Source organism: Podarcis muralis, chromosome 13 (assembly GCF_964188315.1).
Source record: "Podarcis muralis chromosome 13, rPodMur119.hap1.1, whole genome shotgun sequence".
In the NCBI taxonomy this organism is placed as follows: domain Eukaryota; kingdom Metazoa; phylum Chordata; class Lepidosauria; order Squamata; family Lacertidae; genus Podarcis; species Podarcis muralis.
The window spans coordinates 34,944,954-34,961,266 of NC_135667.1; the positions used below are offsets into that span (position 1 = coordinate 34,944,954).

At 47.9% G+C, this 16,313-nt stretch overlaps 1 protein-coding gene across 3 annotated transcripts in view; it reads right to left on the bottom strand.

Moving 5' to 3' along the window:
• Nucleotides 1-323: 323 nt before the first annotated feature.
• Nucleotides 324-16,313, bottom strand: part of FAM117A (family with sequence similarity 117 member A) — a 40,464-nt gene continuing 24,474 nt past the window's right edge. For 2 of the 3 annotated variants that reach the window (XM_028702622.2, XM_028702623.2), the window contains exons 3-8: nucleotides 9,007-9,096; nucleotides 7,139-7,252; nucleotides 5,747-5,881; nucleotides 4,502-4,730; nucleotides 2,722-2,842; nucleotides 324-2,026 (exon numbers count right to left, since the gene is read on the bottom strand). In XM_028702622.2, the coding sequence (XP_028558455.2) occupies nucleotides 1,684-2,026; nucleotides 2,722-2,842; nucleotides 4,502-4,730; nucleotides 5,747-5,881; nucleotides 7,139-7,252; nucleotides 9,007-9,096 (1,032 nt within the window). In that variant the 3' untranslated portion in view covers nucleotides 324-1,683. The remainder of the gene's footprint in view (nucleotides 2,027-2,721; nucleotides 2,843-4,501; nucleotides 4,731-5,746; nucleotides 5,882-7,138; nucleotides 7,253-9,006; nucleotides 9,097-16,313) is intronic. The other variant, XM_028702624.2, reaches the window with a different exon arrangement.

Genomic DNA, 16,313 nt, shown 5'->3' on the forward strand with positions numbered 1-16,313 from the left:
TCTAAGTTTTAACATGGCATTGCTACCAGTCTCTGAGCTCATTAGGATGGTCTTGACATCATCAGGAAAGGAGATGTATACTTAAAGCCTGTATTAACTGAAATCCACAGCCTCCTAAAGTATATTATTCCCAGTTTAAGCCAAACGCTTTCACTAGAGATTAGTTAATAGGTTCAACTGATGGGTTAACAAGCAAATACCAACCCAAGAACATGCCACCCATCTGTAGATTTCTTATTCTTTTTACAGAGCTGCAAGTGTGTCCAACACTTCATCCAATCCCACCGACCAATCTCTACTCAGACAAGGCACAGTACAGATACTTCAGATACCGAACAATTTTATTTTTTTAATTGGTTTAAACACCAAAATCTGCAAAAGCCTCTCCAAGACAAGGCAGTGATCCTCCAAGGCTAACATTCTTCCTTAAGCTTTTGTGATACATACATTAAAATTTACAAAACTTCAAAAGTAGCTGCAAAAATACTGTTTTCAAATAGAAAATATAGTTTCCATCTCAGGTTCAAGAAAACCTTTTCAATGCAATCCAGAGGCTTAGCAAAAAGAAGAGTTGCTTTCATTTCTAATACTTTGCAATCAAGGCATCACCAGGTTTAAGGCCTTTCACAGTTGTGCTGTGGGGAGGTGGGGATGCGGGTGGCCTAAAATGTAAGTTTAAGTGAACCATGGGATCTTTGGAGTGTTCTGTGCATTAAAAAGTAGGGTTAAAGCTGAGCAGATCCCCCTGACTCATCAGCCAGAATTGTAGTAGTGTCAGACCTAACTGGACTGGCCAAATCATTACAATTAAAAAAAAGGAAGTGGATTTGATATACTAAGAGCTGCATTCCACCAGGGAACTTTAGACATTGTTCTGGCTTCAGCATCAGTTTCCTTTGCCAGAACTGTTGCAAGAAATCAACTCAAGAGGTCCACTGGAAAAGATGTCTGGGGAGTGTATGAGGAGGGGAGGGGGAAAAGAGAGAACATTCCCTTATTCTTACTCCATAAGGGAAGGGAGTAAGACCTCAAAAAAGGCACACAAGTTGAATTTCTGTCAATTCAACTTCTAACTGTTACAGCATGATTGGAAGAGAAAATGCTTCTTTTCAAGCATTTAGCTGTGTTCCAGTAATGCTAGTCTCATAGAGTGCAGGGCAGGATGCAAAATAATCTCTTGATGTCTCATTCCCTGGAAACAGATTGCCCAGCACAACTCTTGCCCAGCAGCCATCTGCTAGAGCAGCGTACACCAGTTCCTCTGGATACATGTAAACCCTTTCATCCTCCCTAGTCTGTGGAAAGCCTGAGACACATCCTTAGGATAATTCAAAACAAAACATACATGAGCTCTTGCCTCACCCAGCAAGCAAACAAGAGGAGAAAAAACCCGGTAGCTTATAGTGTGTATATTCCATCAGAGAGGATGAGGGGCTCTTTGGACATCGCAATAGCAGGACAGTGACATGAACTTGTAGGGAAACCAAGTGCTTTTAAGTACCAGGAGTCAAAAGGGAAAAAACTACTGCGGCTGCAGAAAAGTCCAGTGGCAGTCTGCATTTTTTAAGGCAGTTGCTGGAGGACTTGTGTCCTAGAAGTGCTCTGTTCTCTCCATTCCAAGGCACTCTTCTCCCCAGGCCATGGAGGGACCACAGATTCATTTGGGGTCTGCCCCTCTGAGCTTCAGACAACCAGGGAGCTGTGGAACAGGACGGTGTCTTCAGCCTGGTGCCGCTTCCAAGTCTCCAAGTTCAGCGGAGGAGATTTTGGGTTCTCGGCGAAGTCGTCTCCCCTCGAGTCTTTCCGCAAACTGAGGATTGGGACCGTGTGAGTGGGCTGGCAGGAGGAGAACGTGCCCGGTGGCATGGGGCTGGGAGAGGAAGAGAAGTCTCTGAACAGGAAGTCCACACTGGGAATAAAAGGCTTCACCAGGCTGAATCGGCAAAAGGCAGAGCCAGTTGGGTTGAAGTGAACTTTGTTCTTATCGGGACAGGAGGGCAGGAAAGTCTGATCAGGGCTTGGAGGCCTGGAGAGGGAGAAACCACAAGGAGAAAGAGATGAGGAATGCAAGGATTGATGCCATCAACTGGCTGAGAGTTTCGACTGGTGGTTGTAAAGATCCTTTGCAGTGGGAACAGCAAGGAGGAGTGCGTGAAGGAAGAGAATCTTTGACGTTCCTCGTTTTGCACTTTGGAACATGGGCGGGGAATCTGTGGTCCAACATCATCTGCAGGATCCAACTCCCATCAGCCCCAGCCATCGTGACTGATGGTTAGGAATGCTGAGGGCTGGTTGGTAGGTTGGATCATGATGTTCCCCCAACCCCTGTGGGCCACTCACAAATCAATCACTTGACATCACCATGGCATTAGGAAAAGCATTCCTCCCTGCACCATTTGCTGTTTAACCTTTCAGCCAACAGGCTCTTCTAGAAAGCCCAACTTTGGGCAGAGTTTGCTGTCACGGCCAGTCAGCTGATTGTTCTTGGCAAGTAGGGCTTGCTGTTAGTGCCAATCAGGGGTACACTTTATTTCATTTGTCCCACACATATGAGATCAGGTGCATGGGTGTGTATTTTGGGGGAAGCAGCCTCAGGGGCTAAATTTGGACCACAGGCCAGAAGTTTCCCAGGGCTGATCTTGGAGGAGGTGGACTGCATTGTATAAGGCTGCAGTATCTCGGCCTGCTGTGTCCCTAGAGGCAAGTACCCTTCTCACTTACGCAGCTTCCTCAAAAGCCCGGATTTTCTCACAACCCTCCGGAGGTTCCCGCTTGAACACATAGGTGTGGTTGGGACGAGGAGACAGGGCAAAAGCAAGGACTGGAGAAGTGCTGCCGTTTTCTGGCGGAAGTGGGAAAGAAAAAGAGAAAGGCTTAAATGTGACAGAGACAAATGCAGAACCAGTAATGCTGTAATGCATCTAAATGTGGAAGAATCGTTTGCGTAATGTCCCATCCAGGTCATTGATTCTAAAGCTATTCTTGTTGCGTCTTCTGTACACTCAGCTTCCTGTTTCCAACTTCTCCCTTCACCACACATTCCTGGTTTTCCTTCTTACACATTCAGGGGGCACTCCCAGAAACGCCTCCAATATTTACAAGTCCTCCCTCCATCCTTTCCCCCTTCACTGGGCTCCACAAAGCATCACAGAATACAGTGGGCTTTTCCCTGCCCTTGCTGCCATCAAAAAAGAAAAGGTTACAAAACTAGCAGCCAGGTCCATATGTAAAGGAGAGATCATATGGCGGATGTATGGTGGGATTTCCACCATTTATCTTCATATAAGACTTGAGAAATTTGGTTTGATACACGTTACAGTCAGGAGGATTCTAAATGCCCAAATAATTAGAACGGCAATTATTTAGGGATAAAAGATGTGAAATCCTGAATGAGCAGGGTCGGATTTGGAAAGAAGTTCAAGCCAATTAGACTGTGACCTTGTATAGGCACATCACACTGTTTGCGATCCCTAATATTCGTACTCTTCCCTTCAACTGGTTTGTGGACACTGATGATCCATGGAAAGGGAAGAGCAGGCTGGATCTCTTTATTTTAGGGTTTAATTGCTTTGAGTTAGTGATGTAGGGCAAGTCAGTAAAATGAGGTTCATGCTCCATTGCTTGCTTTGGTTACCCTCCCCCACAATTCCAAGGCGAGTCTATGGGCATTGATGTGCTATCAGTTTTCTGGCAGGATTCAATCACATACCAGTAAATTTAGGTTGTGCAACTGAAGTCAATTAATTTATTATTATTATTATTATTATTATTATTATTATTATTATTATTATTATTATTATTATTTATACCCCACCCATCTGGCTGGGTTTCCCCAGCCACTCTGGGCGGCTCCCAACAGAATATTAAAAACACGATAAAACATCAAACATTAAAAACTTCCCTAAATAGGGCTGCCTTTAGGTGTCTTCTAAAAGTCAGATAGTTGTTTATTTCCTTGACATCCGTCGGGAGGGCGTTCCGCAGGGCAGGTGCCACTACCTCTGCCTGGTTCCCTGTAACCTCACTTCTCGCAGGGAGGGAACTGCCAGAAGGCCCTCCTTGGAGCTGGACCTCAATGTCTGGGCTGAATGATGGGGGTGGAGACGCTCCTTCAGGATTGGGAGGGTCTTGCGCCAAAAACAGCAACAACAAAAACCCACTTCCCCGAGAGATCGGACTTTTTGCAGTAAGCGTCTGGAAAATTGTGGGGAGACTTGCTTCGATGCAACGTCATCTACACAAACCAATCAGAGCGAAGGCTCATTCAATAACCAACGCCGTCTGACCTCCCTGCAAACAAATCAGGATGACTGTTCGATAAATAGTGATTCCTGGGGAGCACCCTATGCTGCCCTCCAGCTTCCAGGCTGTGTTCTCGTACTGTGGAGGGTGGGGGTCAAGAGGGTGGGGGGGGGCAAACAAGGCCTGGAAAAACCTCTTTAAAAATGTGCAACTTTCTAAGGCTCCCAACATGCCTCTTACTAGCCCCCTTCTGGCTTACCTTTTCCCTTAGCTTCCGCTGGTGGCTTATCCAGCACACTGGGGGAAAGTTCCTCTGTTGCTGCTTGGGCAGGCGTGTGTGGGGACCGCCCAAAGGCAGCTGAAGGGGACGGAGAGAGAGAGAGGCTGCTGCAGCTGCTACTGCTGTGCTCCACCCGCAGCAGTAAGGCTTCTCTGGTGCTTCTCGGCAGCGGGGCTGGGGCTCTGTGGCCATCGGGGACATCCAGGATCTAGAAGGAAGACACTTCTTAAATTAATTCTGGTTCACTTAGGGCCTTTTTACCCCAGCTCTTATTTCAGGGCAGCTACTGCAAGAGGGACGCAGGTGGTGCTGCCGGTTAAACCACAGAGCCTAGGACTTGCCGATCAGAAGGTCGGCGGTTCGAATCCCTGCGACGGGGTGAGCTCCCATTCCTCGGTCCCTGCTCCTGCCAACGTAGCAGTTCACAAGCACGTCAAAGTGCAAGTAGATAAATAGGTACCGCTCCAGTGGGAAGGTAAACGGTGTTTCCGTGCATTGCTCTGGTTCGTCAGAAGCGGCTTAGTCATGCTAGCCACATGACCCAGAAGCTGTACGCCGGCTCCCTTGGCCAGTAAAGCGAGATGAGCGCCGCAACTCCAGAGTCGGTCACGACTGGACCTAATGGTCAGGGGTCCCTTTACTTTACCTTTACTGCAAGATCAACGCATTTATTGGGAGGGGGGGGGGAAAACCCAAGACCCTCTCCTGTAGCACTGCAGGCATTTCGCTATAAACAGCTGTAGTTTGCCCTCCAGAGGAGACGTTGCACATCTGCTGTGACCCAAAGGCCAGCTATGGAGCGAGGGAAGGATGCAATGCAGCCCCAGAGTTCAAGACAACCAAATCAAACATGTGCTTAAAGTGTATTATGAACCTTTAGGTGTGGTCTGTTTCTAAGTCACGGGAGACGAGGTTAGTACCGTAGGATTCCTCAAGCATTTGCAGATTTCTTTTAAAAATAAAATCACCATAGAAAGTCAGTGGCCCTCATTGAGAAGAAGGGGCTGGCTGTGGCTAGCTGCTGATGCTGTAGGTTCACCCTATCTGTACTTTAAAACAGCCATAACTGTTTCTAGATGAGTGTTTGGAAATTTCAGTGCAGAGAATTTCAGTGTACAGCTCAGCGTATGTCAGGAGTGGGGGCTTTACATTTAGCTAGTGGTGCAAAAGATGGCAAAAGGTGTGCTCTGCCCAGCAGAGTTTTGGGAACCAGCCGTAACTCACCCTGAGGAGCTCCTCATCTCCTTGCTCTTTTACAAACACCTCTTCCAGTTCTTGATTGAGACCGTCGAGGCTGTTGTGCAAACAGGGGCTGATCGGTGCAGGAGTCAGGGCTGGAAAGGGTGCAGGTGGGGAAACCTGCAACAAGGACAATCCAGCAATGTGGTAAAACAAGCCACTGAACCTTTTTGCAAGGAAAGTATTCTCTACAGCAGTGGCTCTTTAAGGGTGTGGCGAGCATGATGGGAAGATTCAAGGAAAATCAAAGAAACATTTAAACATTTCAGTATAGTACAGTATAAAAAAAATTCTTAATTTGCAGATTATGGATAGGTTTCTTTCCAAAATCAAGCACAGCTAGCTGTTTCTTTTAATTTTCCAATGTATTTCTTATCACTAAAGAAACTGGGTGTGGCACGAGCAAATTTTTATTCTGAAAGTTTGAGAACCACTGCTCTACAGCCAATCATGTCCTTCCCTAATACTGAGCTTCGAATGCTCTCCTCTTTGTTTGCCCAAGGGATATTGAGAGGTCAGGGATTGGGGACCACGCTGACGAAGAATTCTACGAAACAGTAGTCAATATCCGGAATCAGTGTTGGACATCGTATGTGCTGAATACACAAAGCTTCACAGCTTGTCTTTCATTGTACAAAGTCTGGTACCTTGCTTCAGTTAAAGATTTTCAGAGACTTTGAGACTAAAGATTTCATTTTGTACTTGTTATGGTTTGAAGGAATTCTATAAAGATTGTATGTTGCGTATGTACATGGTCATCGTGTTGCCTAGACATTGACTGGGCCATGTGGGCAGGGGCAACAACATCTGGAAGGGCACTGGTCAAGTAGGTGCATACTTAGTGGGCCTGTTCCATCACTCCGGTCTGGTATAATGCAGACACAGAGCACTGGTCCATGCAACCCATCCCTGACCCATCTGGCAATATGCTCTTCAAAGGTCTCTCCTAAGTCCTGCTTCCTAATGCCCTTCTCATCACATGCCTCTCAAACACAGAACCCTCTCCTTTTTTTGGTCCAAAGGATGCCGAGAGACCTGGATGCTGAGAAATGAACCTTGAATGCCTAGTTCAAAGGGCAGCTCAAGCACAATCACTTGAGCTTGGAGCAAGGCTCTTGACCTCCGCGTACACGACAGCCAGCACAGGCCAGTAGGAAGTGTGCGCGCGCCCCAAATTCCTCGCATTGTTTTGGGTGGGGCTGAAGAGAACGGTTTTGCCCTCCCCCGCCCTGCAAACGCAGCAGCAGAACGGAGTACTTAAAACTCTTTCCCAAAAATAGCCTCGAGCTCTTCTCTTGCCAACAGTCCATCGACAGCTGGACCCTGTTTTCCTCTGGCCGGATGGGGGCAAACAAAGGAGAGGGATGCGGTGCATACCTTGGCTGGCGAGAGGACACTATGATCCCCCTGGACGGGGGAGCTCTGGTCTTTCTCATTGTTATTCCGGGCACCGAGTTTCGTTCTCTGGAGCTGCTGCTTCAGTTTGGCAATCTGGGGAATGAGAAGGCAAGCTGCATTTAGAAGAGGCAAAGGACCTCACAATTTCTTCTGCCCACGCGCAACGCATGACAAGCACAGGGGGCAACTTCTGCAAGGCGCCCTTCCAGTGCCGGCTTACAGCCATGGATTCGTAGAGTTGGAAGGGACCCTGCAATGTAGGAAAATAAGCAGTTGTCCCACCATGCAGGGATCAAACCTGTGGCCTTGGCATTATCAGCACCATGCTCTAAGGAACTCAGCCATCTGGGATAACTTGCTGCCCAGTTATCAGATCGTTCTGATAGGACCAGTCTTTCCTCAAGGAGGTGTCACCTTTTTAAGTCACGCAGCTAGGCCTGGGTTTTTTTGCAAACGCAAGCCAGGGAAGCAGCAGCAGCAGCAGCAGCTGCTCTGCTTCCTGTGGGCAATGGAAGCCTCTTGTTCGCTTTGCAGGGGGCTCCCTCTGAAATCTGTGGTGCTGTTTCTGCTGTGAGTTTTTTTAAAACACCCCCACAAACACAAAGTGCATCCTTTCGAAAGGAAGAGGTAACACCTAATAACCACCATACATGAAACATACATGCATACATACATACATATATATATATATGTATATGTATATGTATGTACGTATGTATATATGAGAAACCTGATGCATCCAATGTGTTTTACCATATAGCTTTTGTATGGGAAGAAACAAGCACTTTGAACTGTTTGAGAGAACCTGCAGAAAGCTTTGGGAACACAGCTTATTCTCTCTCACCGGAGAAGAGACACTGCCAGGTTTATTATATTTTGCCCTCAAAGATACTTATGTGAAATCCATTGGGTGCATGAAACCTTGTTTAAAAAATAAATAATAAGCTCCATTTTTATTTTGAGCTAGTTCCAAGGCTTCTGCTAGGCACTGCAAGCAATGCTGAGGTAATGGACCAATAGCCTGAAGTTGCCTGCAGAGTCTTGTCTCTTAGGGCAAATGGGGTGCTGCCCCACCCATCCTGGCCTGTCCTCAGCCAGCCCCTACTCCCTGCCTTCTTTCTTACAATCATTACAGAGAACTCAACAGGGAGGATGGTGATAAAGGCAGAATCAGCTGGCTCCGGCTCCCCCTGCTGTTGGGTTCCCTGCCTTTGCGCCCTACCAATGCGCACCAGCCGCTACTGCTTTTGGTGAGCGTGGTGCCTCCTCCCTGCCACTGCTTCTGGGGATCGCAAGCAGCACTCAGCAACAGCAGCAACTGGTTTATTACTAAAAAAAATTTAAAAAATTCCTTCCAGTAGCACCTTAAAGACCAACTAAGTAAGTGTGTATCTGAAGAAGTGTGCATGCACACGAAAGCTCATACCAAGAACTAACTTAGTTGGTCTTTAAGGTGCTACTGGAAGGAATTTTTTTTTGTTTTGACTATGGCAGACCAACACGGCTACCTATCTGTAACTGGTTTATTACTGTAAACCATGGTTTCCCAAACTTGGGTCTCCAGCTGCTTTTGGACTACAATTCCCATCATCCCTGACTGCTGGACCTGCTAGCTAGGAATGACGGGAGTTGTAGTCCAACAGCAGCTGGAGACCTAAGCTTGGGAAAGCCTGCACAGGGCCTAGTGGGAAGGTTCCTTATTTGACAAAACTACCTGCCGATTTGTATTATCTGTGAAGGACGCTAATTCTGGGATGCTCAACACAGGCCAGTGGCTGAGTTTCCTTTGTGCACTGTGCAGTGGGGGAAGCATCCTTTTCGTTTGGCTTGCTAAGCAGCTCTCTCACCTCTCTGCGGTGATCCACGCTACTCCACGAGGCCGAGCGCTTATGGGCAGCGGCTTTCCCCACCTCGGCTTCGTGCCAGGACACAGGAGTCTGCAAAGAAGGGAGCAAGGCGTTCAGCAGAGCACGGCCAGTCCAAGTGAGTTCCAACACGGCCGTCTACTTTGCAAGAGTCATTCTGACAACACGCCATTGGAGGGAGGAAGCGTCATGCCGAAGGGCTAATTTGTGGGACTTTGGAAAATGGGGGGGGGGGGGAATCACTTTCCTACGGGAACTAAGAGTACAACCACATTGCCATGCTACCTAGGAAACTCTGGCTGCTGCTCTCAGTGCTTTTGGAATCCAGGGCAGAATGCTTGGCCGGCGTTTCCCTACACAACGACGTTGGTATAAAATGTCATGGATTACACAGGCCTGGATGGAAAAAGCCCAACTAAAACTTTCAAGAAAGATTTGCGAATGACTTTCTATGCCTTCACATCTTCCTTGCAGAGTACGATAGCCAAAATTCACATAGAGCTTGCGTTCCACACAAGTTGCTTTCAGGAAAATTATCCCAGAAGTGTTCCGAGGAGGAAAACCTTAACTCAAGAAGAGTGTTCATCCACATTTCAGCCAGTGAAGTCCAAGTGGAGCTCCATACTACTTCTTTTTGAGGGAGAATATGCCTCCCACTAGGGCTGGGTGATATGGGACACGGGTGGCGCTGTGGCTTAAACCACAGAGCCTAGGACTTGCTGATCAGAAGGTCGGCGGTTCGAATCCCCACGACGGGGTGAGCTCCCGTTGCTCGGTCCTTGCTCCTGCCAACCTAGCAGTTCGAAAGCACGTCAAAGTGCAAGTAGATAAATAGGTACCGCTCCAGCGGGAAGGTAAACGGCGTTTCCGTGCGCTGCTCTGGTTCACCAGAAGCGGCTTAGTCATGCTGGCCACATGACCCGGAAGCTGTACGCCGGCTCCCTCGGCCAATAAAGCGAGATGAGCGCTGCAACCCCAGAGTCGGCCACGACTGGACCTAATGGTCAGGGGTCCCTTTACCTTTATCTTAGGGCTGGGTGATATATCATCAAAAACCGGTTTGAAGTCCGTATTGTGATTATCAGTTTCATAATTTTCAACCTGGCAATGTATTGCAAATCTTGATGAGTATGTGCTATGCAATTCACGAAGTGTGAGAATCACCAAGTGTGAAAAACTGAAGCCCGCCAAGGCATCTCTCGATTCCTGCAACCCCTGTTAACTCTGCTGGCTCAGCTCTCCCCTGCCTCATACAGGGGGGCAGCGAATCACAAGAGCAGGTGCAGGCAAAAATCACAACGTGAGAAAAACCACAAAGGCAACCAACACTTCTACATGGCACCATCCTTATTTCAGACATCGTGATAGATCCGTGAGACCTCCGGGTATAGGAAGGTATATAAATTCAATAAATAATAATAATAATATCTGTATATTGTGATGTTTAGCTGGTGATATATCACAATGTCAAAAGCCAGATATCGCCCATCCCTACTTCCCACATAGCCCTGCAATAACATTTCCAGCAAACTTATAGGCTTCCATGCTTGGGTCTTTATTCAGGAACCGTAGTCCATCACGTCACAAAGTCTCAGGGCAATTTAACACTGCATGTACACAAAACAAACTCTGAAGAAAAATAAGCCGAATGCTACAAGCAAAATCCTAATGGACCCCAAGTAAAGGTGACAATGAAATTAGTTACTATAGGCAGAACATTATTCAAACACTAAGGAAAAGCCTTATATTCATTTTATGACACCCAGCAGCTCTCATCCAATCTCTGTGACCTGCCTGGAAATTTATTAATATTATTTATTAAATTTATATACGTTTATCAAAAGATCCCTGGGCGGTGGTACAACATTAAAACCACATCACAGAACATCTGTGATAAAAACATAATAAAAAGCATACTGATATACAGCCTAATAATAAAATAGTAGTCATCATAACAGTCCCACACTTTCACAGGACATACATAGAGTATTTAATAGCCATAGGCCTGGGTAAAGAGGAATGTTTTTGGCTAGCTCCTAAAGACATGTAATGATGGTGCCAGGCGAGCCTCTCTGGGGAGAGCATTCCATAGATGGGGAGCCACCACAGAAAAGGCCCGTTCTCTTGTTGCCACCCTCCGAACCTCTCTCGGATGGGGGGCATAGAGAAGGGCCTCAGGTGACAAGTGAAGGGTCCGGGTCGGTTTGTATGGCAAGAGGCGATCCTTAAGGGTGAGCATTGCACTTGTCTGTTTCCTGCTATTCAAGGGGTTTGCCAAGCAAGCACTGCTGGCCTGTGCATATCAACGGCCCTCGAGGTGGGGCTGCACAGAAGCAAAGGAAGTGGTGGTGGCAGAATTGCCTAAGTTCGGGCAAACGCTTGCAGACAAGTGGCTTGCCAGACCTCCAGCATTCAAGCCCCCCCCCCCCCCCGATTTACAGGACAAGCCACCCTGTCCAACAACCCAGGTGGCTGGGCTGCTGGGACATGTTACGCTTCCATCTTGTGGGGCATGCTCCAAGACCAGCAGCAACTGAGCAATACCAGTGCAGAGAAAGCTATTAAGGACCAGTCACCCTAGAGCTCTGCACTCCAGACCATGGTCTGGGGACAGCTCTGTTTCTCCGGTTGGTCCAGCTGCCAAGGCAGCAGGAGGGGCTTTTCTATCAGCAAGACTGACCTCCCTAGAAAGGCTGTTGTAAAACAGGAAATCTGGCAGCCATTTTTTATGTTCTCTTGTTTAAACAGCCCTGTTGAACAACCCTGCAGCAGCAAAGGGTGCCCTAGGCTGGAAAGTTAGCTCGAACCGCTACAAATCCTGACCGGTACAGGCCTTGCAAGTGGCGGGAGAGGAGTTGCAAAGGGCAGGACCCAGACATTTTGTGGAATTGTAGAATGCCAATGACCCCCCCCCCCCACTTCATGCCAGAAAAAAAAAGTGCCCACAAGTGTTGATGCGGAGCCAAGAGTTGCCGCCCAACCCTTCAGCAAAGCTTTTCGGGAGCAGGAGCAAATAGCAAACGCCACTCAAGGTATTTTTAAAACCTCAAGATAAACCCTTATCTTTCAAGTTATGAAGCGCCGGTCACGAGGGGGAAATTCCACCCATGCCGCCGGTGTGGGAGAGGCTAACACCCCCCCCCCACCAATGCGGCAGCGACGTCTCAAAAAACTATTTGCAGGTGAAACTGCTGCACCCTGGTGCAAGCTTCCTGCCCCGGTTGCAAGAACAGCTGAGCTGCCCTGTCTGGAAACCCTACATCATGCTGCAGCAGAGAGCCCAGAAAGCTTTGTTTTATTTTGCTTCCTTGCTGAAATGCACATCGGCCGGCAGATTTCATGCCTGTCCTGGGCTCAAGGAAAGCTGTAGGCGGCCTCCATTCCTCAAGTGTACACAAGAGCTTTGAGGTGTATATGGGAAAAACATTGCTCTAAAAAGAATATGTTGACATGCATGGATTAAGTATGTAAAGTATAAGCGAGAATAATAATTAGAAGTGGCTGTAAGAGATGTATTGTCCAAAGAATGCAATGACAGTATTTAAATCTAAGCTAAAGGAAGTCGAGTCGTGGTGGAGGGAAGTCATGGGGGTATGTAGGGTTTATGTTACAGGGAACCAGGCAGAGGGCCTTCTTGGTAGTGGCACCCGCCCTGTGGAACGCCTTCCCCAGCAGATGTCAAAGAGAACAACAACTACCAGACTTTTAGAAGACATCTGAAGGCAGCCCTGTTCAGGGAAGCTTTTAATGTTTGATGCATTACTGTATTTTAATATTTTGTGGGAAGCTACGCAGTGGGGTATAAATAATAAATTATTATTATTATTATTATTTTCTTTAGTTTAATTTTGTACAGTGGTACCTCGGGTTAAGTACTTAATTCGTTCCGGAGGTCCGCACTTAACCTGAAACTGTTCTTAACCTGAAGCACCACTTTAGCTAATGGGGCCTCCTGCTGCCGCCGCGCTGCTGGAGCACAATTTCTGTTCTCATCCTGAAGCAAAGTTCTTAACCTGAAGCACTATTTCTGGGTTAGCGGAGTCTGTAACCTGAAGCGTATGTAACCTGAGGTACCAGTGTATTAGTATTAGTTTACTTGATTTTAATTTTCTGTAACATTTATTAAGAAATAAATAAAAATTAAATAAAAATAATAAAGTGTGCACTGGCTAGGGGGTGGAGAGGGAATGTGGGGCAGGAGAGAACACCCCCCTGCAGCTCTTGGTGCTCCTGCCACTGGGGAGGCCTGGCTTTGAGCACCCAGCCCTTGCAGGCCCAGCCTTCTGCCATGAGGCAGGAAGTTTCCAAACACGTTATTCTAGTGGTGGCCAAACAGCTTCCGCCGAGCAGGAGAGAAGGGGAGGAAAGTGCTTTGAGAAGACAACCACAAGGTCTGAAACCACAAGGTCAGATAATCTGCAGGGAAGGGCGTGCCTCTCGAGTCTCATCCCCAAGGCTATAAATATAAATAAATCCTTTGTCTTCACAGCAGAAAGCGAGCCACAGCACCCACAGAAAAGCAGGAGGTCTGGGAGGCTCTGTTGAAACGTTAAACCAGCTCTTGCACACAAGAGAAAAAAACGATTTCAGGCCCTCGCTTCACCTGCGGCCTGAGCTTGCGCAGTCTACCCCAAGATCCCCACACTTTCCTCAAGGGAGAGAGGCGGCAAAGTGGGCGCAGCACCAGAACGGCAGGCTGCACAAAGAACGTGCCGGCCTTGGGCTAGGGAGACTCGGGTTCAAGTCCTTGGCTGGCCCAGTCAACTTTTAAGAAAGGCTCTCAACCGAGCTTATCTAAAAGGGTTGTTTGCAAGGATGAAAACGGGGCAACCCCCAAGTTCCTTGGTCTGGGGCAGGTTCAGTAAGGAAGCCTTTGTGGTTGTCAAGACTGGCTAAACCAACATTACAGTCACTGTGCAGGGGCTACCCTAGAACTGCCTTGCACAGGTGGACTTGCCGAGCTCTGATCCAACCTCTTCTGTAAGGGTCATAGGTCAGGACTAGAGCAGCTACTTTTCAGGCAGAAGGTCCCAGGTTCCATCCTCGTCTTCTCTACCTAAGCTTGGGAAGACCCACATCAGAAAAGCTTTGCAGGCTGCTGCCAGTCAGTGTTGGCAATACTAGACGGACTACAGGTCCAACTCAATGTAAGGAAGCTTCCCGTGTACTTCTTTGGTCACCCGGATCAGCAGATGCCATAGGGCTGTAGGTTCCAACATCGCAGGAGACCTAAGGCCTGGCTCTTGCAGAAGCGGTCCAATTGCGGGAAGACTCCACCACTTCACGTACACATCAGTATTCCTGCAGGCCCTCCCAAGTCCCTGCACTTGGAAGTCTAGCATGTCAGGAAGTAAGGGTTTTCAAGTTCTCCATGAGAAGGAGTTTCATTTTTATAAAAGCCTCTTCAGCAACGTGAGACTTTACACATGGTTTGAAGAGGTATGGCGCAGGCACACATTTACCGCTGCACCGAAAACCAGCCCAAAGTCTGGCCAGGAGGGACAGCACGCTTGGTGATGGCACCGCCATTTTGGAATTCTATCCCCAGGGAAACCTGCCCGGCCACTGCTTTGCAGCTTCAGGCTCCTGATTAACAGGTTTGTTTTTCCAGGATTTAATACCTCGGGGCCAGTTATGTCGTATTTTTATAGCTTCGCTGGGCTGCTTTTCCAGCTCCCGCCATACTGTTAACTTTGCCTAATGGTGGGTTGTTGTTGTTTTTTTTATGGATCTGCCTCCTTTCCAAGCTGTTGCTACTCCGAGTACCTCTCTTAATGGATGAAACGTTGAACCCTGCAGGGAGCCACTCAAGCTAATGTACCTATTTGGTCACTGCTTGTGAGGCTGGTTTTGTAACACGTTCTCTATCTAGGCACTCCAATTAAAAAGGCTAGATTCATCTCCAGCTGAAAGGGGCCAAGGCTGTCCTTTTGTCTCAGAAGGACCATTTGTTGCTCTGCAGAAATATTTATGGGTTGCCAAGGCTTCCTCGATGGCTGGAGGCTCCCCGCTCCACCCGGGAGCACACATGCCTCGCCCTGAGCAAGCCTCTCTTCCATCGCAAGAGCCCTCGATCTCAAAATCAGCGCATGGCACACAGCCCTGAGAAATGTTATATAAGGGTTTTGGCCCAGGGCGGCGAGCCGAGCTCAAAGAGCCTCGGAGCACGGAGCCCCTTTCCAGGAGGACAGCTGCCTCTGCAACAAAAGCCAAGGAAAAGTCAAGCGTTGCCTCTAACCAGCAGAAGCACAACAGGGAAGGCCTTCCCTAGAAAGCCAGACACAAAGAGCAGGGCTTGAGACTTAGGAGAGCACTCTCACCCAGCCTGGGCATGCATGCATCTTGCAGGGAAAGGCATTTAGACTTCTAGTTCACCCGGCTCAATGTTTTCCAGCAGAATTTTTTTTTTTTTTTTTTTTTGCACAATCTAAGTTAAAATTTAAAAGTCCAGCTTAAACCCTTGCACATCTGGTTTTACAAGAGGGTTGCAAAACAGTGACGGGGATATTCCCCTCCCCGGGTGCATAGCCTTGGTTTAGCTTCAGCCAAAGGGAAAGGCGGCTGGGCAATGCTGTTGCTGAACAAAATATGGTCCCCTGTGGGGCAGCACTAAGGGTTCTCAGTACAATGGTACCTCGGGTTACATACTCTTCAGGTTACAGACTCCGCTAACCCAGAAATAGTGCTTCAGGTTAAGAACTTTGCTTCAGGATGAGAACAGAAATCGTGCTCCGGCAGCGCAGCAGCAGCAGGAGGCCCCATTAGCTAAAGTGGTGCTTCAGGTTAAGAACGGTTTCAGGTTAAGAACGGACTTCCAGAACAAATGAAGTTCTTAACCTGAGGTACCACTGTACAGTCGCAGGCTGTTGGAGACAGCCCTCACTCCAAGCCCAGCAAATCCATTTCTGTTCATGGGTTGCTTTCTCCAGGTTGGGGGTATTGCTGTTTGGCCAAAAGACACAAACCACACACACAGAGTTTTATTTTTAAGTACTTTCGTTTCCGACTTCAGGCCCCACTTTAAAGTTCCTTAACGCTTCCTACTATTCCTTACCATGTACAGCCACCAAATGTGAAGACAGAACCATAGGATTGTAGCGTTGGAAGGGGCCCTGAGGATCTAAGTCCAGGCTTTCTCAGTCTTGGCCCTCCAGATGTTTTCAGCCTACAACACCCATGATCCCTAGCTAGCAGGACCAGTGGTCAGGAATGATGGGGACTGTAGTCTCAAAACATCTGGAGGGCCGAGGTTGAGGAAGCCTGACCTAGTCCAACCCCCTGCCAATACA